The following is a 26364-nucleotide window of genomic DNA, read 5'->3' on the forward strand; positions in this document are numbered from 1 at the left end:
CCGGAGTCGACCTGCGGCGAGGTACGATCGCCCGGTTTACCATCCGCGTGGGTACTTAGGTAGGTCGAGTTTGGCGAACAACCCTATCCTACGCGGGTGGCCGATTGGCACGATTGTGGTGAGGTCGAAAGGCCCACCCGTGACTGGCTCCGGGCGATAGTTCCCGGAGGGTCACGACTGAATTGTCCGTCCGGTGGGCGACGCGGTCGCGATTCGAGTGACGTGGCCGTCCGCACGCCGGCGGGCGGGAATTTGAAACAATATATATATATATATATATATATATATATATATATATATATATATATATATATATATATATATATATAAAACATTGCTCGACTCTGCTAATGCTCAAACTGGAAGATCATTACCCAAACACACTTCACCGGCTTCGAGTGCGTCAGCGCATGTACTGTATTTCAATTTTTAGCTAACCTTTAAAGCTAAAAATAAACTTGATCCTATCTGCGGTTCGCATTTACTCATACCTTGCGTACACGCAAGAATGCTACGGTCTAACAGTGGGAATTTCCTGGTAATCCCTCGCACCAAAGATGAAGACTTGGGGGTGAGCGTGCATTTTATTTTATTTTTTGTATACCTTGGTCGAGGCTCGTATGAGAGCAAACACACAACTCACAGCAAGGGGGCATGAGACAAGAGGGGCGGGAGTGGAAGGGACAAAACAGTGGGGAACAGACATGAGGTGAACTGTGGAAGGGAGAGGGATGGGGATGGGACGGGGAACATGGCGAAGAGAAGATGGACATTACAGGGACTTTCAGGAAGGAAAGCAAGGGAATTGAAGGAAGTGGGCTTGGGTGGATTATCGGGGGTAGAAAAGATCGAGGATTTGGATGGGGGATGATAAGAGGTGGTGATGAACAGCTGTTTTGCAGACCTGGAGGGAAGAATGGGATTGAAGAGTATGTGGGAGTTTGTTCCACAGGTGGGAAAAAAAGAGGAATGAAAGAGTGAAGATGAGCAGTGATTCATGATTTTGGTAGTTTTACCAGAAGGGGGTTGTTGGCGGACCTTGAGCGCCCTGTGGAAATGTGGTGGGGACAAATCGCAGAGAGAGCAGGGGGGGGGCAAGGCTGGAGAGGAGTCGGTAGAAGACAGAAAGACCACCGACCAACCTGCGGTGATGGAATGAGAGGCCCAAAGACTCAGCTTAATTGTGGGAGATGCCGATGATCCTAAATGCCCTGGTTTTGACAGCATGAAGCCGAGAAAGGTGGGAGGCAGGAGCACCAGCCCAGAGGAGAGAGCAGTACTCCATCAGGCTACGGACAAAAGCTTTGTAAGTGGTCAGGAGCTCAAGAGGGCCGAGGAAGGACTTTGCACGACGGAGAATTCCCAGTCGGCGACTGGCTTTTGAGGCGAGGTTGGAAATGTGACTTTCCCAGGAAAGGTCATGGCAGATAGTGAGACCCAGAAGCTTGAAAGAAAAGACTTCTTCCAGAGGATTGTTGAGAAAGTGGATGGGGGGGGGTTTCTAAATGGTCCTTTCGAAGAGACATATTGAGAGTGTGAGATTTGTCTGGATTGAAAGACATGTTCCACGTGTTGGACCAGTTTGTGATTTTATCCAGATCTGCAGTGAGTGAAGAAGCTGCTGCTTGCCGGTCTGAGGGATGACAGATGGTACGGCAGAGGGTGGAGTTGTCGGCAAAGAGAAATAGAGGATTTTCCAGAGAGTCCGAGAGATCATTGATGAAAACCAGAAAAATAACAGGGCCCAGAACGCTACCTTGAGGAACTCCAGCCTGCACAGGAAGAGGGGATGAAAGAACTCCATTAAGGGCCACACGTTGACTGTGACAGGAGAGGAAGTCTGCGAGCCATGAGTGGAGATGGCCTTGAATACCATGGGAAGAGAGTTTGGTGAGCACGGCACGGTGCCAAACCATATCGAAAGCACACGATAAGTCGAGGGAGATGGCTCGATTCTCATGTCTGGCATCGAGGACCTCCATTCTTTGAGCTGGGATGCTGAAATTTGGGGACAAAAGTGAAGATTTGCTTTGGCAAAAACTGTATTTTTTGTTTTTTGATCAATCAAATAATTGACAAATTACTTAATTAATATCGATTTATTAATTCCATATTTCTTTTCTTTCTCATCTGGGCAATATCGCAGTCACCTTTTGAGCTTGAAAGCTGATATTTGGACAAGACAGTGACCAAGTGATTTGGCTATAAAGGGTATTTTTGATTTATTGATAAATTAATTAATCGATTAATCATTCATTTTTCGATGAATTACTTAATTTTCAAAATTGCAGATTTGGATGAAACAGTGGTGGTTTCGGTATGCGATTGGGCAATTGATTGAGAAAGGAATTATTTCACGACAATTATTTTAATTATGCAATTAAATCACTGGATCAATCAATTATTGCACACACCTCACTCAATTTCCGTCTCATGCTGCATGGCGGCATTGCTGGAGCGCTAAAGGCAATGTTGCGTGCTGGAGGATTAATTTATTTATTTGGCATGGGGGTGGTGACTTTAAAAGTACCACTACTCATGTATATATATATATATATATATATATATATATATATATATATATATATATATATATATATATATATATATATATATATATATATATATATATATATATATATATATATATATATATATATATATATACACATATACACACAACTCATATTTCCAACCTGATCAACTGTCCTTGCTTCCACTCATTTTGAGTTGAATGAAAAAAAAAGCTTGAATTTTTTTTTCATGTAATAACTATGGCAGTAGTATTCAAATACATGTTTACTTTTCTTAATCAGTCATATATAATACAGTCATGATCCCACAAAAATTGAAAATTTTCATTTTTCCCCGAAATTCAGGTGAGGAATGCAAATATATGACAAGGTATACCACTTCAAATTGTTCACCATTGGAAAGAGCATATTCAAGTTCACAAAAGTGTCAAATATCAAAGTGGTATATATTTGTTTTAATATATTTTCTATTATTTTTAAAACTGTTATTAACACAGTCGTGAATACATGAAGTGTGTGCATGGTGTGGGCACCATGGTAATCATGAATGATTAGTTCTATGATTCAAATTAATAATACAAAAATATCACATACTGCAATAACAATGTTTTAAAACATTTCACGTAAATGATTTGAATAGGTCCTTGATCTGCTTTTCCAAGTCAGGTGCGAGCTTGCACTGCCTCCCAGTTAACGTTAGGGGAGCATCAATAACTTTCATCACATGGACCAAAGGAACCCAACAAATGTCTTCCCTTGAATGTAACTATATACACTGCTGACATCAGCAGATCAGCCACTATTCCTGAGTTCTATTTTTAGCCCCAGCCAGATGAGTTAAGCTCTTGCTATTTACAAATGAGAAACAAAGAATTACAAATTCAAATTATTGTGTTTGTGGTATCCTAATAGCAGATGATATGTATGTACATTGTATATACATGTACTACATGTAAAAGGACTGTTCATTAAATAGCACACACACAACGTGCACAGCACTGGCAGAACATCATTTATTCAAATATTGATAGAAACATTATACCACATTGAAATGTTAGACTTAAGTTAACTTGAATATGCTCTTTCCAATGGTGAACAATTTGAAGTGGTATACCTTGTCGTATATTTGCAATCCTCACCTGAATTTTGGGGAAAAATGAAAATTTTCAATTTTTGAGGGATCATGACTGTATTATATATGACTGATTAAGAAAAGTAAACATGTATTTGAATACTACTACCATACAGTTATTACCTGAAAAAATTTCAAGCTTCTGGGATGGGTCAATAAAAATATATGGGGTCTCAAAGTTGGGTCTTCATACAAAACCAACATTTTTTTTCTGGATTTCAACTGATCAGGTCATAAAAATTAATAGAGGTATACTCCGTTTTATGTTTGTTTCTTACAAAGCAGTTATAGAAGAATAATTTCTGAAAATTAAGGCTCCAGCATTAATATTTAAAAAGTTGTGGGAGTTTAAAAGTAGCCGTTCATTTTGTGATGTTCGCAACAACCATAAAAATAGGGCCACAACCACATTTTCAACCCTCAATATCTCGGAGTTGACCGCATCTATGGACCTAAAATTTTACGAAGCTTCATTTTGATACCTGGAAACTATTTTATGAAAGTTTAAAGTAAATCTGAGGGGGTCAACTGGGAGGCCTCCGGTGATATGAGGTGGAATGACCCTAAAGCGGTTTCCGAAATTCAATTTTTTAGTTATTTCCCGTGAAACCAATGTGGCTGCCAAACCACGTGACTGATGACGTCATTGTTAAATAAAATACATGCAGCAAGGGGAATGCACTAGTATTGATGGGTTATTCGGTTTCAGAGAAATAATTATTTTATCATATATATATATATATATACATACATACACACTGCATAGTGTGTGTGTGTGGGTGGGTCATAAGCACCACCCATTCTGCAGGCCATGCCTTCCTTCCAGCTGCCCAGAAACAGCGGCCATATTTTTCGTTTCACATCGCTCAATATGTTTATAAGGGGTTGATAGGCTTCATGTACCGTACATTTGAAGACTCAACATCTTGTCTTCTATTTATAAAATAAAGTTACCATTTCGAGGAAACAAATGTACAATTTGATTTCACCTCAAACGAGGTAATGCTTGTTTTGTTTCCAATGATCACGACATCGGTCTAATTATACACCGCCCAATGAAGGTACTTTAATTTTCATCTTATGCAAAGGAAAGAAAATCGTGGTCTCATAAAAAAACACTTTTTGTTTTTCGCCCGACTTTAAAAAGCTTATAAACAAACTATGGACATGTAATGCACATGTTGTGTCAAATGAATAAACATCAACATCGGCGATGTCGTGAAATATTGAACCTGCTTCCCTAATTAATTGATAATTAGTCTATTCCTGAAGACAATGTGTCTTCTATTCTTAAATACGGGTACCGTTTTGAGGGGAAAAAACCCAAAAATGTAAATTTTGATTGCAACTCAAACGAGGTGATTGATGCACGTTTTGTTTTCAACGATCGTGGCAGCGGTTGAAAATACACCGCGCAATGAAGGTACGTGCTTGTTTGAATGCTCAAGCCATTTGGAGACCTCTCTACAAGAAACGTGAAACAAAACAAGCAACTACACTTGGTAAATGAGGAAGGGGAAAGGGTAGGGATAGGGTGTGCAGAGGGACTCGGGTGGGGTGTGCGTCCGGTGGGACTGGGGGTGGGAGGAGGCAGGTGATGACTCATAATTGATAGGTCACGTGATTTGGTGGATATATTGGTTTGAAGGAAAAATTAAACAATGTTTTCTCTGGGTAAAGAGGACATAGTCGGTCAGGTGTCCGATCGAAGCGGGGTGCACCAAAGGGGAGGGGGGGGAGTTAAAGCAATGGTACCCGACCACAACTGCTCACAGGTATAAAACATAGCGCCTCGAGTATTGTTGTTGTTCTCATCGACCTGTAAAGGGGAAGAGGAGAGGGAGATGAGAGGGGAGTGGGAATGAAGAAAATGGAAGGGGATGCGAGAGGTGATGGAGGATAAGAATTCCTCAAACTTTGCAAACATAATATGCAAACAGCACAAAAATGCGTCATTAACAGAAACTAGTGCATGGCCGTACGTGCAAAAAAAAAATAAAAATAAAAGAAAAGAATTGTGACGTCAATCATGATGTCATAGCACCGTGTCCTGTCATTGGTTTGGTAAATAAATGGCCATAACTTGGGAACCACTTGTCCGATTAATATCAAACCTTGAAAAGGCGCATCCTCAGGTCCCCAGCAATATAGCTGGCAAGTTTCAATGAGATCGGACCGGTGGTTGTCGAGAAACAGCGGTCACAGACACACAGACATTGCTGGAATTATAGATAGATACGAGCGTGCACCCCTCCCTCTGGGTGGCGATACCCTTCCTCAGTAGATTGGAAATCAGGTTGGAGGAACACGAAAGTACATAATCGTCTGCTGGCCTTGGGTGGCCACTTGAAGACAGTGTTGGGCTTTCAACCAGAGGTGGAACCAGTCAATTTTGGAGGTTTGGTGAAATACAGGTTTGCTCCATTATCGTGAGATTGCTATAAAGTGGAATTCGTTCTTCTTCATCGATTAATACAAAATGTAAATACGTTTCCCACACAGGTCATTCCCCAACTTACCTGATCGATTTCAGGTTCCCCCAAACAGCTGAAAAACACAAACGTACAAGAACATCAAAACTAAACGTGTGTGGGACAGGGGAGAGCGACAGAGATGGAGTAAAAGGGGGAGGGGTGGAGTAAAAGGGGGAGGGGTGGAGGGATAGTGGTGGGTGGAGGTCAGGAGGAAGGGAGAGTGGTGGGTGGAGGTGTGGTGGGTGGAGGGAAGGGGGGGAGAGTGGTGGGTGGAGGGAAGGGGGAGAGTGGTGGGTGGAGGGAAGGGGGAGAGTGGTGGGTGGAGGGAAGGGGGGAGAGTGGTGGGTGGAGGGAAGGGGGGAGAGTGGTGGGTGGAGGGAAGGGGGAGAGTGGTGGGTGGAGGGAAGGGGGAGAGTGGTGGGTGGAGGGAAGGGGGGAGAGTGGTGGGTGGAGGGAAGGGGAGGAGAGTGGTGGGTGGAGGGAAGGGGGAGAGTGGTGGGTGGAGGGAAGGGGGGAGAGTGGTGGGTGGAGGGAAGGGGGGAGAGTGGTGGGTGGAGGGAAGAGGGGGAGAGTGGTGGTTGGAAGGAAGGGGGAGAGTGGTGGGTGGAGGGAAGGGGGAGAGTGGTGGGTGGAGGGAAGGGGGAGAGTGGTGGGTGGAGGGAAGGGGGAGAGTGGTGGGTGGAGGGAAGGGGGGAGAGTGGTGGGTGGAGGGAAGGGGGAGAGTGGTGGGTGGAGGGAAGGGGGAGAGTGGTGGGTGGAGGGAAGGGGGAGAGTGGTGGATGGAGGGAAGGGGGAGAGTGGTGGGTGGAGGGATGGGGGGGAGAGTGGTGGGTGGAGATAAAGGAGGGGGGGCGAATGGAGCATTTGATGTGCAAATGAGGTTGGCATGGGGATGGAAATGGGGTTGGCGTGAGAGCAGTGAGCCGGGACGACGTGTGTTCAGCACTTACATACAATGTAGGCAAGAAGCGCCAACACGATCAGGGCCTTCATTATGCGCGGGTTGGTTACCAACGAGCCCAGGGTCATGCTCCGTATTTCAGCCTCTTCAATGGTTCTTCGCAGCAGCGTCCTTCGTTTAGCCGTCACAACGAATAACAGGACGCTAGCGACACGTACCTGATGTCACCATTCACCACACAGGACGTCACACGCAGCCTGCGGCCTACACCGGCCTCGACTCGCCGCGCCAGGGAAAATGAGCGCGGACCTTTCCCTCTGTCCTCTTCGCAAAAGCGGTTTCCCACATCACAGGCCTTTTTGTGGCTTCAACACGTTGTAGAAAACCGGTTATGATACATTTGGTTTCTGTGAGCGGCCACAACACCACAAGATAAATACGAATAAGGCCGTCACTGAATCCTTTCCAAGGTTCGTCTTCCGTCATCACGTAATTCACCCAATGGAATGAACAATGTTGATGTTACTTCTTCTTCTTCATGAGTTAGCGCCTGATGGTGAAAAGCAAATCTTCAAACAGTTTCAAGTGTTCGGGAGGGAATGAACGGCTAATGGTGATGAAACATCGCAACGAAACTGTTCTGAGTGACGAAGCGCGAAATGCGTGAGGTAATGGCTCAAGCAACATCGATTTATTTTTGTCGGGTCCACATGAACATGTTTCCACCTTCACCTGGCAACCACATTCAAACCACGTGACTTATACCGGCGAAAGAGGGTTCGCCTGACGGGAAGAGTTCCGAGCTCGCGCCATTGGAAACGAAGTCGAGAAAGAGAAACATTGGGGGCAATACTCCTCACCCCTCGGGGCAATACTCCTCACCCCTGGGGGCAATACTCCTCACCCCTCGGGGCAATACTCCTCACCCCTGGGGGCAATACTCCTCACCCCTGGGGGCAATACTCCTCACCCCTCGGGGCAATACTCCTCACCCCTGGGGACAATACTCCTCACCCCTCGGGGCAATACTCCTCACCCCTCGGGGCAATACTCCTCACCCCTCGGGGCAATACTCCTCACCCCTCGGGGCAATACTCCTCACCCCTCGGGGCAATACTCCTCACCCCTGGGGGCAATACTCCTCACCCCTCGGGGCAATACTCCTCACCCCTGGGGGCAATACTCCTCACCCCTCGGGGCAATACTCCTCACCCCTGGGGGCAATACTCCTCACCCCTCGGGGAAATACTCCTCACCCCTCGAGGCAATACTCCTCACCCCTGGGGGCAATACTACTCACCCCTCGGGGCAATACTCCTCACCCCTCGGGGCAATACTCCTCACCCCTCGAGGAAATACTCCTCACCCCTCGAGGCAATACTCCTCACCCCTGGGGGCAATACTCCTCACGCCTCGAGGAAATACTCCTCACCCCTCGAGGCAATACTCCTCACCCCTGGGGGCAATACTCCTCACGCCTCGAGGCAATACTCCTCACCCCTCGAGGCAATACCCCTCACCCCTGGGGGAAATACCCCTCACACCTCGGGGCAACACCTCTCACCCCTGGGGGCAGTACCTCTCACACCTGGGGGCAATACTCCTCACCCCTGGGGGAAATACCTCTTACCCCTGGGGTCAATACGGAGAAGAAAGGAAACACCTGTTTTGGGGGGAAACCCCACTGGAGACCACCTTCGACCCCAATTCTTTTTATGCCTTGAACAACCTTTGGTGGACACATAGTGATGAACGTTGTGGTGAACTTTCATTGAAATCGGATCTGCAGTTTTACAGAAGTTGCAATTTATTGACGGACGGACGACGGGCCATTCCAGAAACACCTGGAAACTCTGTTCCAGGTGAACAAAAAGGGGAAATAAAGAAATGCGAGGAAATTGAAGCACGAGCGAAGTTGAAGGAATGGGGGACACAGACACGGGTCAAGGGTCAATGTTCCTGAATTGGCTGGAGGTGACATCCCCTCTTCCGGCGAGCTTTATCCACGTGGTGACATCCCCCCTGCGGGCTCGCTTTATCCACGTGGTGATATCCCCCCTACGGGCTGACTTTATCCACGTGGTGACATCCCCCCTGCGGGCTGACTTTATCCACGTGGTGACATCCCCCCTACGGGCTGACTTTATCCACGTGGTGACATCCCCCCTGCGGGCTGACTTTATCCACGTGGTGACATCCCCCCTGCGGGCTCGCTTTATCCACGTGGTGACATCCCCCCTGCGGGCTCGCTTTATCCACGTGGTGACATCCCCCCTTCCGGCTAGCTTTATCCACGTGGTGATATCCCCCCTGCGGGCTAGATTTATCCACGTGGTGATATCCCCCCTGCGGGCTCGCTTTATCCACGTGGTGACATCCCCCCTGCGGGCTCGCTTTATCCACGTGGTGACATCCCCCCTGCGGGCTCGCTTTATCCACGTGGTGACATCCCCCCTGCGGGCTCGCTTTATCCACGTGGTGACATCCCCCCTGCGGGCTCGCTTTATCCACGTGGTGACATCCCCCCTGCGGGCTCGCTTTATCCACGTGGTGACATCCCCCCTGCGGGCTCGCTTTATCCACGTGGTGATATCCCCCCTGCGGGCTCGCTTTATCCACGTGGTGATATCCCCCCTGCGGGCTCGCTTTATCCACGTGGTGATATCCCCCCTTCCGGCTAGCTTTATCCACGTGGTGACATCTCCCCTGCCTTTATCCACGTGGTGACATCCCCCCTGCGGGCTCGCTTTATCCACGTGGTGACATCCCCCCTGCCTTTATCCACGTGGTGACATCCCCCCTGCAGGCTCGCTTTATCCACGTGGTGACATCCCCCCCTGCGGGCTCGCTTTATCCACGTGGTGACATCCCCCCCTGCGGGCTCGCTTTATCCACGTGGTGACATCCCCCCTGCGGGCTTGCTTTATCCACGTGGTGACATCCCCCCTGCGGGCTCGCTTTATCCACGTGGTGATATCCCCCCTGCGGGCTCACTTTATCCACGTGGTGACATCCCCCCTGCGGGCTCACTTTATCCACGTGGTGACATCTCCCCTGCGGGCTCGCTTTATCCACGTGGTGACATCCCCCCTGCGGGCTCGCTTTATCCACGTGGTGACATCCCCCCTGTGGGCTGACTTTATCCACGTGGTGACATCTCCCCTGCGGGCTCGCTTTATCCACGTGGTGATATCTCCCCTGCGGGCTCGCTTTATCCACGTGGTGACATCCCCCCTGTGGGCTCGCTTTATCCACGTGGTGACATCCCCCTGTGGGCTGACTTTATCCACGTGGTGACATCTCCCCTGCGGGCTCGCTTTATCCACGTGGTGACATCCCCCTGTGGGCTGACTTTATCCACGTGGTGACATCTCCCCTGTGGGCTGCCTTTATCCACGTGGTGATATCTCCCCTGCGGGCTCGCTTTATCCACGTGGTGACATCCCCCTGTGGGCTGACTTTATCCACGTGGTGACATCTCCCCTGTGGGCTGCCTTTATCCACGTGGTGACATCCCCCTGTGGGCTGACTTTATCCACGTGGTGACATCTCCCCTGTGGGCTGCCTTTATCCACGTGGTGATATCTCCCCTGCGGGCTCGCTTTATCCACGTGGTGACATCCCCCTGTGGGCTGACTTTATCCACATGGTGACATCTCCCCTGCGGGCTTGCTTTATCCACGTGGTGACATCCCCCTGTGGGCTGACTTTATCCACGTGGTGACATCTCCCCTGTGGGCTGCCTTTATCCACGTGGTGACATCCCCCTGTGGGCTGACTTTATCCACGTGGTGACATCTCCCCTGTGGGCTGCCTTTATCCACGTGGTGACATCCCCCCTGTGGGCTGCCTTTATCCACGTGGTGATATCTCCCCTGCGGGCTCGCTTTATCCACGTGGTGACATCCCCCTGTGGGCTGACTTTATCCACATGGTGACATCTCCCCTGCGGGCTCGCTTTATCCACGTGGTGACATCCCCCCTGTGGGCTCGCTTTATCCACGTGGTGACATCCCCCCTGTGGGCTCGCTTTATCCACGTGGTGACATCCCCCCTGTGGGCTCGCTTTATCCACGTGGTGACATCCCCCCTGTGGGCTCGCTTTATCCACGTGGTGACATCCCCCCTGTGGGCTCGCTTTATCCACGTGGTGACATCGCCCCTGTGGGCTCGCTTTATCCACGTGGTGACATCGCCCCTGTGGGCTCGCTTTATCCACGTGGTGACATCGCCCCTGTGGGCTGACTTTATCCACGTGGTGATATCTCCCCTGCGGGCTCGCTTTATCCACGTGGTGACATCCCCCTGTGGGCTGACTTTATCCACATGGTGATATCTCCCCTGCAGGCGAGCTTTCTCCACGTGGTGACATCCCCCTGTGGGCTGGCTTCATCCACTTGGTAATATCTCCCCAATCTATCTATCTATCAAGTCCACATCACAATATTCGATATTGTTCAGCAAGAACTGAACACACTTCTCAGCATCTTCATTATCGGCAACGAGATCGGCAGCTGTGCATTGGTTTTCCAGTTGAGGGCATTTCAGTAGGTGTCCCATTGTTTGTGGTTCAGTACCACATTTGCAGGTGACATCGTTGGAGTTATTGACCCACTTGGTTAGAGATACCTTGGCTCTGCCAACACCAATTGTCAATCGACCGATGCATTTCCATTTGGCCCAACTTGCGTGACACCAGGAGGGAGTTGCTCACTTCTCCTAAATCCCATGGTAGTTGAGGGAGGTAGAGGGGATATTCGATCACTCCATTTGGAGACTCGTGCTTCACTTGTTCTAATGCCCGCTCCAAGCGGAGTCACAGTTAAGAAAACTTTTCCTCGACCTTAGGTGGCTCTGAGATGGTGTCTGGCCAAACATTGGATGTCGTTCATCTGTCATCTGCCAGTGGCGCTCCTTCATGCTGGCTCCTGCTCTTCTGATGCTTGGTTGGGCTGTGCCTGCCAGGAGGTAGAGGCTGTTAGTATTTGTTGGCTTGAGACAACCTGTGATAAATCTGCAGGAAGCATTGAGGGCTGAGTCCAGATTCTTGGCATGGGTGGATCTTTCCCATACTGGGCATGCATACTCAGCAATAGAATAGCAGAGGGCTAAGGCAGTGGAACGTAGTGTCTGTGGGCCAGCACCCCATCTTGTATTGGTGAGCTTACTAGCAACATTGTTACATGAACTCACTTTCGACTTTGCCTTCTCAATATGGGTCTTGAAAGTAAGACATTGGTCAAGGGTTACACCAAGGTAAACTGGATGCTCACAGTGCTCCATTGTTGTTCCAGACCAGTTCAGCTGAAGTTGTATCTTGGCTTCTCGGTTGCTCAAGTGGAAAGCACACACCTGTCTTCGATAGATTTGCACAGAGGTTCTCCTCATAATATGGTGTTAGTTGATTGAGAGCATGTCAGCCTTTCCTCGACTAATGAAAAATCAGAATCTTGAGCAGCAACACCCAGGTCATCAGCATATGCAAAGTGCAGAGTTCCATCACTTCTTGGTTGGTCATTAGTGGAGATGTTGAATAGTAATGGAGCAAGCACGCTCCCTTGAGGGAGACTATTCTCCAGCCGACGCAATCTCCTTCGTTTGCCACCCAACTCCACAAAGAACATCCTGTTCTCCGGCATACTTTCAATCAGCTCTGCAAGGTGATTGTCCTTCGTCAAATCCAAGATCTTGATAAGCAGACATCTGTGGTTGACTGTGTTTGTTGGCTTTATCCTTGTAGTTATATCTGCCCTACCGGCTAGCTTTATCCTTGTGGTCTAATCTCCCTTATGGGCCAGCATTATCCATGTGTTGATATCTCGCCGAAGGGGTGGTTTCTTCCCCGTTATATCTACCCTTCAGGCTTGCGCTAGTGTTATCCACCTGGTGATATCTCCCCTACAGGCTGGCTTTATCCACCTGGTAATACCTCCCCGACAGGCTGGCTTCATTGATGTCGGGCATTGGGTGCGGCGGGTGGGGGAGAGTGACCCTTTCTTTCTCTGTGGGTGAGCTTTATAAAGACAAATATATAATTTAAGCCACCCGACCCTCTCTCGTTTTGAAATCGTTTTTTTTTTTTATTCTCCCACAAGTTTCATCATGACCATGCTCTGCTGCTGTTGTGAAGCATACAAAGGCAACGAATAGGAGTGGTATGAAGATGTACATGACCACTTTGGTGGTGGTTTTATGGAATGTTCTTTTGCCATCCCTCTCCCCCACCAAATAACTGATAAAAACAGTCAAAGTTGTGAAAAGTAAAAGTAATGTCAAAACTTTCAATGCATAAGGAACAGAAATCAGTTTTAAAACGGTGATTCTTCTCACGAAAACATTCATTCTTGTGCAGCAAATGGCTGTGCTTTGTGGAATTGCATCAGAGGTGCTGTGCGCCTCTGAGCAAAACACACTATCTGTGAGAGCAGGAATTCGTTCGTGATAACTCACCTTATCTTTGTCAATGCATACCTACTTCTATTTTTCATATGGACTGGTAGTGTGGATTTACACCCTTCTTTTCTTCCTTTGAAGTAGTGAAGGCTGTCAGACAAAATATCCACCGGCAAGAAGTTGAGTTGTCGAGCCTTGTATAAACCCCTTCAGTTGACACATTCATCCATAAACACATTCCTTGTTATCCACCGTCAGTTAGAGCTCTTCGTCTCAAACTGATCAATTTTGATCATAAAATGCCATTGGCATCAAATGCATATCTTGTCGGTCTCAGCAGCCACCAGAAAAAACAAACAAACAGGATGTCGACCAAAACTGTTGAAAGTGTAATGGACAAAAGAAAAGGTAAGGGGTGTGATTAAAAGGCTGGTTAGCATCCATCATCCTGCACCAGGCCATATGTCCAAACGAAAAGGTGAGAAGGCAAAGTTTGGGGACAACTTGCAAATGCTGGCACCATGGGAAGGGGGAAAAACCGCCACACAGGCCTCTTTTTGAAATGTCTATTTCAGAACGCAGCAAAATAATTTCAAAAGACAATTAATGCAAAACAGGTGATGGGTGGGGTCAGGTCAAAAGTGTTATATTTGGTTTTAGACAAAGAAAAAAAAATAAAGGAATAAATTCAAGTCCCAACACGCTGTGCAGTACATTACATACTCGAACCTCGACGGTGAAGTTCTGCCAATGAAAGCTGAGAGCAAGAAAGAGGAAGAAGGCAGAAAGGAGGAAAAATACAGAGACAAGAAGACAAACAGACAGACAAGAAGAAAAAAGTGCTTACATCAACTCCCAACAGCATCTTGCAGGCTTGCTTTGCACAGGCAATTGATAAACAAGGCCAAAACAAGGCCCAATGAGAGTAGGCAGAGGACATGAAAAAAAAAAGAGGGGGAAAAAAAACAACATTGCTGCAGTGGCACTCAAATCACAGCCACTCTTAGCACCTGGTTAAAAGACCAGTGAAAAAAAAGAAAAAAAACCCATATAAACAATATTGCCAAGTTCCCTCTTCATTGTCATTCAAGAAAAAGACGAAGCAAAACGAACAAACAAAAAAATTGACGAATGGGGAAGCAATAAACCATCAATTGGTCTTAGACCAATTTATCTTTCAAATGTTCTTATTTTACATGCTCCGACGCCCAACTCAGGGCCTCATGGATCTTCAACTCGTTGTGCACACCTCCCACATTCCTTCGGCCCCAACAAGTGACAAAAAATCAAGCGTCAAATTAATTTTCACCAGAGCCCCATCCAACGGTGACCAGAAAAAAAAAAACAGCAAGACCCATCAGCATGAAGAAAGATGATTACAAAAGGTGTGTATTCATTCTATTTATACTTGAGGCGTGTTGAAAGTTTTCCTGCAGAAACCACAAAAGGTCACGGTAACCCAACCATTTCATCTGATTAAAGGAAAGCATTCAGTGAATGATGTCGGCTAAATTAAGATGCCCGGTGGGGAGCAGGGAGAGTGTGGAGACAGAAGTCAAAATGTAAGAAGGGCAAACGTAAAATAGAGGATTGGTGAGGAAGCAGAAGTAAAATCGGGAAGTGGGAACATGCAAAATGAGTTGAGTGGAGCAGGGGAGGGGAATGAGGAGGCAGAGGAAATCGTGGGAAGGCGGGGTGTGTGAATAAACGCCAAAGGGGTAGAGGGCACGCAGATGCCAATTTCAACATGTGGGATGCACAGAAGCAAATGCAAAATTGAGGCTGGGGGTGTGAGGAGGTTGAAGGAAAAAAGATGGGAGTACACATAACAAGATACAAAAGAGGTAAAGGGGGCACATGCATAAGGTGGAGGATGTAGAAAGGAAGGTGAAAAATCAAGGTGTGGATGTGGGGTATGCAAAAATAGTGTTTAGCAGGGCAGATGCAAAAACCTGGCATGCACGGAGGCCAACGAGAAAACCGGGCGGGCGTGGAGGCCGACGAGAAAACCGGGTGGGCGCGGAGGCAGACGAGAAAACCGGGCGGGAGCGCAGGCCGACGAGAAAAACCGGGCGGGTGCGCAGGCGCACAAGAGAAACCGGGCGGGCGCGTAGGCGGATGAGAGAAACCGGGAGGGCACGTAGGCGCACGAGAAAAACCGGGAGGGCACGTAGGCGCACGAGAAAAACCGGGAGGGCGCATAGGTGGAGAGAAACTGGGTGGGCGCGCAGGCGGATGAGAGAAACCGGGCGGGTGCGCAGGCGGACGAGAAAAACCGGGTGGACATGCAGGCGGACGTGAAAAACCAGTGGGGCACACAGGCGGACGAGAAAAACAGGGCGGGCGCGCAGGCGGACGAACAACCAGGCGAGTGCGCAGGTGGACGAGCAAAACGGGGCGGGCGCGCAGGTGGACAAGCAAAACGGGGCGGGCGCGCAGGTGGACGACAAAAACCGGGCGGGCGCGCAGGCGGACGACAAAAACCGGGCGGGCGCGCAGGCGGACGACAAAAACCTGGCGGGCGCGCAGGCGGACGAGAGAAACCAGGCGGGTGCGCAGGTGGACGAGCAAAACGGGGCGGGCGCGCAGGCGGACGAGAGAAACCGGGTGGGCGCGCAGGCGGACGAGAGAAACCGGGTGGGCGCGCAGGCGGACGACAAAAAACGGGCGGGCGCGCAGGCGGACGAGAGAAACCTGGCGGGCGCGCAGGCGGACGAGAGAAACCTGGTGGGCGCGCAGGTGGACGAGAGAAAACTGGTGGGCGCGCAGGTGGACGAGAGAAACCGGGCGGGCGCGCAGGCGGACGAGAAAAACCGGGTGGGCGCGAAGAACCATGCGGGAGCACAGGCGGACGAGAAAAAAGTCGGGTGCGCAGGACAAGGAGAAAACCGGGTGGGCGCGCAGGACGACGAGAAAACGGGGCGGGCGCGCAGGACGACGAGAAAACGGGGCGGGCGCGCAGGACGACGAGAAAACCGGGCGGGCGCGCAGGACGACGAGAAAACCGGGCGGGCGCGCAGGACGACGAGAAAACCGGGCGGGCGCGCAGGACGACGAGAAAACCGGGCGGGCGCGCAGGACGACGAGAAAACCGGGCGGGCGCGCAGGACGACGAGAAAACCGGGCGGGCGCGCAGGACGACGAGAAAACCGGGCGGGCGCGCAGGACGACGAGAAAACCGGGCGGGCGGGCGCGCAGGACGACGAGAGAAACCTGGCGGGCGCGCAGGCGGACGAGAGAAACCTGGCGGGCACGCAGGTGGACGAGAAAAACCGGGTGGGCGCGAAGAACCATGCGGGAGCACAGGCGGACGAGAAAAAACAGTCGGGCGCGCAGGACGAGGAGAAAACCGGGCGGGCGCGCAGGACGAGGAGAAAACCGGGCGGGCGCGCAGGACGACGAGAAAACCGGGCGGGCGCGCAGGACGACGAGAAAACCGGGCGGGCGCGCAGGACGACGAGAAAACCGGGCGGGCGCGCAGGACGACGAGAAAACCGGGCGGGCGCGCAGGACGACGAGAAAACCGGGCGGGCGCGCAGGACGACGAGAAAACCGGGCGGGCGCGCAGGACGACGAGAAAACCGGGCGGGCGCGCAGGACGACGAGAAAACCGGGCGGGCGCGCAGGACGACGAGAAAACCGGGCGGGCGCGCAGGACGACGAGAAAACCGGGCGGGCGCGCAGGACGACGAGAAAACCGGGCGGGCGCGCAGGACGACGAGAAAACCGGGCGGGCGCGCAGGACGAGAAAACCGGGCGGGCGGGCAGGACGAGAAAACCGAGCGGGCGCGCAGGACAACGAGAAAACCGGGCGGGCGCGCAGGACGACGAGAAAACCGGGCGGGCGCGCAGGACGACGAGAAAACCGGGCGGGCGCGCAGGACGACGAGAAAACCGGGCGGGCGCGCAGGACGACGAGAAAACCGGGCGGGCGCGCAGGACGACGAGAAAACCGGGCGGGCGCGCAGGACGACGAGAAAACCGGGCGGGCGCGCAGGACGACGAGAAATCCGGGCGGGCGCGCAGGACGACGAGAAAACCGGGCGGGCGCGCAGGACGACGAGAAAACCGGGCGGGCGCGCAGGACGACGAGAAAACCGGGGGGGGGCGCGCAGGACGACGTGAAAACCGGGTGGGCGCGCAGGACGACGAGAAAACCGGGCGGGCGCGCAGGACGAGAAAACCGGGCGGGCGCGCAGAACGACGAGAAAACCGGGCAGCCGCGCAGGGGGACGAGAAAACCGGGCGGCCGCGCAGGGGGACGAGAAAACCAGAGAAGTGTGGAGAGGAATGAGAAAACTGGGTGTGTGCAGAGGCGGATGAGAAAACTAGGCACGCGCGCAGGCGGACGAGAAAACTGGGGAAGCGTGGAGATGAATGAGAAAAACTGGGTAACCACAGAGGCGAACGAGAAAACTGGGTACGCACGGAGTTGAATAAGAAAACTGGATCAGCGCAGAGGCATACAAGAAAACTGGGTATGTACGGAGATGAACACGAAAACTAGGTAACCGCAGAGGCGAACGAGAATACTGGGTACGCACGGAGTCTAATTAGAAAACTGGGTCATCGCAGAGGTGTACGAGAAAACTGGGGACGTGCGCAGGCGTACGAGAAAATGGGGTATGCGTGCAGTCAGACGCAAAAACAGAGGACACGGCAGCGGGGAAAAAATTGGGGGTGGGGGGGGCATAAGATGGCAGGTAAATGCTGTAAGAGTGGGGCGAGGTAAGGGAGGAGGGGGTTGGTCAAAGTCAGATCAAGAAATGGATGGGCACGCACAGGCAGATAAGAAATGGGCAGGTGGGGTAGGTAGCAGTGCTAATTTCATCAAAAGGGGCATGAAGAGACATGTGGGAAAATGCAGAGACATGTGGGTGCAGGGATGTAGATTGAAAGGGGGAGAGGGAGGGTGTCGAAGCAGATGTGCAGAAAGTATTGCGCGACCTGCACAGGCAGATGGGCAGGTGGAGAAAGGTGGGGCGTAGAGACGATTAAACATAAGGGAGACATACCTGCAGAGACAGCTGTATGTCACTGCAAGGAAAAGAAGATACTGAAAATATATGTCCCAATGTGTTTTGAATAGGTAATGAATATGGGATGAAAAGCTGACAAACAGGGGAAAAAAGTGGTGCACAACTTTAATGGGACGCTCACATGGCAACAGATGTTGTTGGTGAATGTAGTGAGACTTGGTGTGTCGAAGATACCCAGCGCTGTCTTGGACATTTCTTGGCTCAAAAAAAAAAAATAATAAAATAAAATAAAATAAATCTTCCCCTTCCACCTCAAAACGGCACAGCAAAAACGACGACGACGACGAACATCCAACCAACCAACCAAGAAGAAAGATCAGTCCATTGATATACTGACTAAGAGGAAAAGAATTTCTACAATACATTATATACAACCATGGGAAATATTACACATCCGTCATTTAGGGCTCTCTTGGGGAGCACGTGCTGCATAAATGTGCAGGGAAAAAACGTGTCTAAAAGACAGCAGGAAATTTATGGATAAGACACAGGAAGGTAGTAAAGAAAAATATGTATTTCAACAAGCCACACAAAAATAAAAGATAAAGAAAGATGGATGCTTTGCGAACACAACAGTGAGTGCAGTGGAATTGAAGGGGCTTTTGGGCAGCTCACAAGCAGTTAGTGATTGGAAACAAGTATAATGTATTATAAAGAGAAAGAGAAGCAGAAATGGGTAACTAGATGGAGGGAAAGATGTGGAGGCAAGAAGAAGAGATCGAGAGAAAGACGAGTCTGAAATCCTCTCCATTTCTTCACCAGCTTTGTTCCAGTGCCAGACCCAAACTTCTGAGATGCCATATCGAAGCCAGATGGCCACTTCTGCTCTCAGTCCTTTTGCCTTGGAGCCGAGCTTTCCTCGGTTTGCTCCCAGTTTTCAGTTGGCTGTCGAGGCTGGACTGTCGTGCGCGCAGGGTTGATGTGTCCCGCAGCGGGTCCTGTGTACGGCTGACCATGAATTTGATTGTTCTGTAAGAAAAGCAGAAAAAGACCACCGTTTATGCAAGCAAGAATGTTAAAAAAATTTTAATTTTAAAAATTAACCATCCATGTAAACAACTAAAATAATGGGTTAATATAATCGTGGTGTCAGCACGGGTGGGGAGGGGGGGGCGGGGTGGGAACTACTTATGAAAAGGAGATCTATTTGCAAGAGAAGACAGAAATCCACCTGTTGGTAAAAGTCTGCAAACCTGCCCCACAAGTTGAAAAAAGGTAAAGTCTCCCTTCTAAAAGGTAAAGTGCAGCACTATGACACCAGTCCAAAGAATAGGTACAGTATGACAGTGACAGAGCATGAGACTTGCACTCGCACAATGCAAGTCCTGACATTTTGAAGCACCTGGAACTGTGTACTCCCAGCAGGGTACAGAGGAGCGTCTTCTGGAGGTGAAGAGTCATGATCTTCCTGGATCTCTTGCTCCTCTACCTCCTGCCATGGAAACAAGGGAGACGGGTAAGTGTTGCTTAGAACACGCAATTAAAGACTCCTTGGACATTGCAAAGACGAGGGTGCTTCCATTTTGTGTCAAAAACAGTCATATTCCAGCAAATCTGATCACAAACCTTCATGTTATGAGTGATCAAAAAGCACAGACGAAGAGATCATGCGATATGTGGTGGAACGATGACCAATGGAGAAGGGCGAACAGAGTTTTTACCTCTGCCACCGAAGGTGAAGGTGGTTGTGTTTTCACCCCTTTCTGTCTGTTTGTTTTTTTGTGTGCAGGATATCTCAAAAAGTTGTGGACAGATCCGGATTAAATTTTGTGGACAGGTTGGGTGTGTGACAAGGACAAACTGATTAGATTTTGGTGAAGATCTGAATCCAAATCTGGATCTGAGAATTATTTAATTTTTAAAGTGATTCTTCACCATTGAGAGATAGGGCCAAAAACGATATATAGCATGATAATTCAAAAATGTAATGGGCCTGATATGCATGGTGGAGTATGCGCTCCACTGAGTGCCCTTCTTGATATTATACGAGGGGTTGGGTGGAGGGGGGGTTATACAGGGATGCTTTTCATAGGTAGCATGTCAGTGTCCACCACATGACGAGCTGTGGCAGGCAGATTATGTCTGTCCTGAAAGTAATTACTGAAGCAAATAAAAAAGAGCAGCAGACTGTTTCAGCCTTATCGTGGAAGATTCCAGTAATGTCGAGAGGAAGCGTTAGAATTTCATGCCCAAAGTTAAGAGATTGCAATAACATGGTGAGAAGAGTTCTACAGAATCCAAGAAAGACATGTGATGTTGGGGCACCAGCCAATAGGGGAAAGTAGTACTCATTTGAATTAGACAGTATAGTTCTGATTAAAAAATAATAATAAACCTCAAAAAACAAACAAATAAACACAACAACAAATACTGCATTGGAGTCATCAAGAGGAACCTGGATAGGATTTGGGTTTCAGCTATGACTCCACGACCCTCAAAACCATCCAGGCACAGCCAAGTGAGCCTTACAGAAGGAAAGAGTAAAGGAGATAGAAGAAAAGAAGAAGCAAGAATTAGAATAAAGAGAGAGAAATGTGAAAAAGTAGAAAGAAATGTGAAAGGAACAAAGAACAAATATATTGGGAAGAACCTGGATCTGCATAAAAGAAAGACTTGGACCGACAGAGGGCGTCGAGTTTGCAGCTAGGTTTAGAGACTAGCACTGCTGAATAGGTGGCTGAATTGAGGTCATGGCTGATGGTGAGGCCGAGAAATTCAAGAGACTGAACCTTTTCCAGTAGTTGATCATGGAAATAGCTGCTGGGTGTGTTTGTTCTATCTTTTTATTGTTCTGCGATACTTTCCAAGATTGTACATATTCCATTTATCACACCAGCATCAAATAATTTCCAGATCAGCAGAAAGCGAGGGAGATGAAGACAACCTCTAAGTGGGATGGAATGCTGTAAAACACAGTGGAGTCCTCTACAAAAAGGGAGAAAGGGTTTTCCACAGCATTGGAGTAGTAGTCTATGTAGATGAGGAACAAGCTTGAGCCCAACACACTGCCTTGGGGATCTCCCACCTCTACTGGGAGAGGAGGTGGTTTCATTGATAGCAACACTGACTGCGCGAGTGGAGGAAGTCAGAAATCCAGGAATTAAGGTGGCCTTCTATGCCACAGGCAGAGAGCCTGACAAGCAGAGGAGGATGCCAGACTGCCCAAAGCATCTCCAGGGAAATGGTTCTGACATGTTTGAAACTTACAGCCTCCGACCTTTGAGAGAGGAAAGGGGAGGAGGTGCAGAGCAGAGAGGAGAGAAGCAGCAGCTTGGCCAGTGTTGAGTAACAGAGACACAACCAACCCCAGCTGATGACACAGATCAGGTTAAGGCCCAGTCACACCTTGACGTTTTAGCCAGCGATGGCAACGTATTAAAATGTATGCAAAACGCTGGCTGACGTTGAACTTTTGATGTTTTTTTTTTAAGATTCGGACGTATTCATAACGAGTTGGTCGTATGCATAACATATTAGTAATGGACACAACGTTTCGTTGTGTTATAGATAACTTGTACCAACGAATGCTGAACCTGTTGTCGGCCTACACAACCGATGCCCAACGATAGTCTAACTTCGGCATAGCGCGTTGCACGCATCGCCGACGATGTCGTGACGTAGCCTATTAAAAGGCTGACGCACAACGATTCGAATCATAACTGCCGTAGAAATGAAAGTGTCAACATCGCGGTCACACCTTGGCGATCTTGCCAGCGTATGCCGACCTAAGAAAAATGTGTCTAAAACGTTGGGGCACGTCAAATACGGTATGAGTAAGTTTGGTATACGTGAGTAGAACGCTAAAGTACGCTATCATACGTCGTAGTAAGTAGAGTACGTCAAGAAATTTTAAACATGTTCAAAATTTTTGGACGTACTCGGCGTATGACACACGTTCCGCATGCGATGGGGATAAGTTTTACACACGATATGTGGACGCTTACACACGTCCACAAAGGCTACTTATAAGCTACTCATAAGTCAAAACACGTCGCGGTAATGTCTTTTTTACGCGAAACTTATTTCTAACTTATGTTTGACGTGCTTTGAACCAATTCTTTACGTAGTCCCAACACACATCGACGTATGTAGACGTATTCCAATGACGTCTTCCGGTCGACAAAAAAAAAAAATGAACGTGTTTCTAGGTTACAACTGCCATATAAAGACGTGTTCCCAGCGGTTTTGGGAATTGGTATATAAAAATGCTGCTCATAAAACGGGAACCCAACAGTGTTTTCGAGTCCTTTTTGAGTCGATGTCCATGTCAGCAGTAACAGTATCAGTATCAGTATCAGTATTACTATTAGTATTAGTATTAGTAGTAGTTTGTTCATGTTGGCAGTAGTAGGTGGGTGTGAGGGGGAGGGTGTGGGTTATGATGTATCATCCTTGCGTCCGCGTGTCCACGGGTAGGTTCATAGGCTGCCACTCAACGATTTAAATGGCTGCATCTCCACTATTGAAAGTAGACGCTTGCCTCAACAATTGGATTTTTTTACACTCAACGACTTTTAAACGGTACCACTCAGCTATTTTCATTGTTTACAATGAACGATTTAAATTGCTGTCACTCGCCTTTGTTTTTTGACGCTGGCGCTTGGAAATTTTAATCGTTTCGATTGAACGTGCTAAATCGCTCAAACCCCACTATTGAAAGTAGACGCTTGCGCTCAAAAATTGGATTTTTTTTACACTCAACGACTTTTAAACGGTACCACTCAGCCATTTTCATTGTTTACAATGAACGATTTAAATTGCTGTCACTCGCCTTTGTTTTTTGACGCTGAGGTTTTGAAATTTGAAGCGTTTCTTCTGAACGTGTTAAAACGCTCAAACTCGACTATTTTAAATAAACGCCGCCGATGGACAATTGGAATCATAGCCAAGCTGGACATCGAAGTGTGAACATCCTCGTCATGCCGAAGAAAAGTTTGAAGAATGCTGCAAATAAATGTCCTGGCCGTGGCCGTGGACGCTGACGCAAGGACTATCCATTATACCGACGTCTTTCAGCCTATGAGTAACTTAAAAGTAACGTCTGTCGATGTGTGGCAACGATCGCGTAACGTGCCAACAACACGTTAATCATAGGTTAGAAATAAGTTTCGGGTACGCTAAACATTACCTCGGCGTGTCTCAACTTATGATTAACTTACAAGTAGCATGTGTTGACGTCTGTCAACGATCGCAGACCGTGCATACAACTTGTGGCCAGCGTTGCGGAACGTGCGAGTCATACGCCGGCATACGTCGTGAAATTTCAAGCATGAAAAAATTTGAGGACAACCGAAAAGTACAACGTTTAAAGCCAGCGTACAACGACGTATGGCAGTGTTTTTCAGCGTGCTCTCAATGTTATCAAAACTTACCCATAACGTATTCAACGTGTGCCAGCGTTTTAGAAAAAAAATTCAAAAATCGGCATACGTTGGCTAAAACGTCAAGGTGTGACCGGGCCTTTACTTGAAAACATGTGCGCATGCAGAGACAGATGGACACCCACACAAGTGGACAGACACGGTCACAAATCAGGTAATTTTAAAACATGTACACATGCAGACACAAACACATGGAGACATGTGCACATGTAGATCTGCACACCCACCTCCTCTGGACAGAGCTCACAGGCTTTGGCAAGGGTCATGCGTGCACTGTGAGATCTCTCTAAGAAGTATCCATTGGACGTCTCATTGCTCTGTACTGGAGGAGACCAGTTGTTGTAGCTGTATTGAGGATTTCCAGGATATGGACGCCGTTCTAACTCATCTCCAAGCCACTCCACTGCCCAACTCCACTTCCGTTTGAGGTCACCATTGCTCTATCCAAAGTAGGGAGAAAGCCAATATTCAAGAAAATGTCAAATAAGAATCGAAGGCAGAAACCAAGTAGTCTTAATATTTGCAAGTTTCATTGTTAAATGTGACTGAAAAAAATTAAAAATTAAAAATAATAATAATAATGATAAAAAGTATAGGCTCTTCGATATGGAATAAAGTCCCCGTTGATTTGAAAATTATTCTGCTTCCCCTTGCCACCCCCCCCCCCTCTCCTCTCCTCCAAGGTAAATAATCAGTTTTAACTGCCAATGAAAGGACAAATATGCATCGAAAAAAGGATCTGTCTCAAAGGTTGTCTGTCAATAAGTACAGTTTTTAATGTACTTAAGATATTAACTGAACTTGTGTGACTTAAGACTATGATAGAGTGAGTGGAGAAGTATTATTAACAGCTACAAAACAGCAGTGACAACTCCCCTTCAACACAGCATGTGATGGACTTTGAAGTTTACATGATTACTTTGACATTGCCAGAGATTCTTCTTGTTTTTGGAATGAAGATTTTGGAACAATCTGCACAATGAAAAGGATAGGAAACATTTTGAATCCAAAGAAAACTAGAACGGAACTCGGTACAGCGCATACCTTCACCAGGCTGAACAGTTTACGTTTTGTATCCCACTGATAGGTCCGGATCCAGATCCGGCCTTGAACCAAAATCTAATCGGCTTGTTCTTGTCTCCTATCGAACTCGCTCACCAAGTTTTGTCGCAACGCATCCACAACTTTTTGAAATATAGTCCTTTCTATATAGTTTTTCGCCCCATCTCCCAATGGTTAAGAATCGTTAAAAAAAAACAAAAAAAAAACTTTTTTTAAAAACTCAAATCCATATCCAGATCTGGATCCGGATCTTCACCAAGACTGAATCGATTCGTCCATTTCACACACCCAACAGATCCACCAAATTTTGCCCAAATCTGTCCATAACATTTTGAGATAGCGCAATACATATTGTTTTTGGCGCGATGTCTCAAATGTTGAAGAATCACTTCAAAAGTTAGGATCTGAATCTTCACCAAAATCTAGCCAATTTGTCCTGGTCACAGCCAACCTGTCCATCAAATTTCGTCCGAATCCCTCCAATACTTTTTGAGATATGCTTTTCACAGACAGACAGGGGTGAAAACATAACCTCCATCCACCTTCGGTGGGTGAGGTAACATTCCCTCTTCAGTCCACAAAGGTAATGACGAGTATATATGTATATGGGGAATGGAAGGCAGCGTGAGGGGAGGGCAAGGGAAGGCAGCGTGAGGGGAGGGCAAGGGAAGGCAGCGTGAGGGGAGGGCAAGGGAAGGCAGCGTGAGGGGAGGGCAAGGGAAGGCAGCGTGAGGGGAGGGCAAGGGAAGGCAGGGTGAGGGGAGGGCAAGGGAAGGCAGCGTGAGGGGAGGGCAAGGGAAGGCAGCGTGAGGGGAGGGCAAGGGAAGGCAGCGTGAGGGGAGGGCAAGGGAAGGCAGCGTGAGGGGAGGGCAAGGGAAGGCAGCGTGAGGGGAGGGCAAGGGAAGGCAGCGTGAGGGGAGGACAATGGAAGGCAGCAGTTTTTTTTTTTGGAATTTAACTATGCCAAAGTGATCGCAGAACAACGTGGGGCCATCACAGGCGAGTGGCTTCTGAACATTGTTCAAGTCAATTGTTATACAGTATTCAATAAAAGTGGGGATTTTGAAGAGCATTCGCCAGGTGGCTTAAGCACTCCAACAAATCGGTTGATAAGTAACGGTTTGCTTGGCATGCGATTAGCAATCACTGAACTGTCAGATTAAACACACACCTCCCGGAGAAGCTCAATATATCAAATATGTCGTAATTGGACAAATTAACACTTTTTTTTTTAGCAGTTGGAACTGCTGCTAACTTAAATTCTGGAGATTAAAGTTTGTAATTCGGTTTAGCAGAAGAGATTCTCGAGGTTATGGCATGTGCTAAAATGAAATAGAGTCAAGAACGTTGGCATCTCCAGCATTGCAATGTACCCAGATTTGTAGCTATGATGAACAGGAAAGTGGAAGAAAAAAAAAAATTAAAAAATTAAAAAAAAAGATCTTAAA

General features: G+C 48.3%; 2 protein-coding genes across 5 annotated transcripts in view; both read right to left on the reverse strand.

The window, feature by feature from the left end:
• Positions 1-7555, reverse strand: part of UXS1 (UDP-glucuronate decarboxylase 1) — a 32196-nt gene extending 24641 nt beyond the window's left edge. For 2 of the 3 annotated variants that reach the window (XM_085896845.1, XM_085896844.1), the window contains exons 1-2: positions 7091-7554; positions 6186-6213 (exon numbers count right to left, since the gene is read on the reverse strand). In XM_085896845.1, the coding sequence (XP_085752971.1) occupies positions 6186-6213; positions 7091-7169 (107 nt within the window). In that variant the 5' untranslated portion in view covers positions 7170-7554. Of the gene's footprint in view, positions 1-6185; positions 6214-7090 lie in introns of all 3 variants that reach the window. The other variant, XM_085896843.1, reaches the window with a different exon arrangement.
• Positions 7556-18561: 11006 nt separating this feature from the next.
• Positions 18562-26364, reverse strand: part of USP9X (ubiquitin specific peptidase 9 X-linked) — a 156696-nt gene continuing 148893 nt past the window's right edge. For both annotated transcript variants that reach the window (XR_015062156.1, XM_085896847.1), the window contains 3 exons: positions 24082-24294; positions 19816-19905; positions 18562-19442 (listed from right to left, as the gene is read on the reverse strand). Coding sequence is in view for 1 of the 2 variants with exons in the window: in XM_085896847.1 (XP_085752973.1) it covers positions 19302-19442; positions 19816-19905; positions 24082-24294 (444 nt within the window). In the remaining variant the exon portion in view is untranslated. The remainder of the gene's footprint in view (positions 19443-19815; positions 19906-24081; positions 24295-26364) is intronic.

This window comes from Eptatretus burgeri, chromosome 10 (genome assembly GCF_056783735.1).
Source record: "Eptatretus burgeri isolate ZD-2024b chromosome 10, Ebu_testis_v1, whole genome shotgun sequence".
Lineage (NCBI taxonomy): Eukaryota > Metazoa > Chordata > Myxini > Myxiniformes > Myxinidae > Eptatretus > Eptatretus burgeri.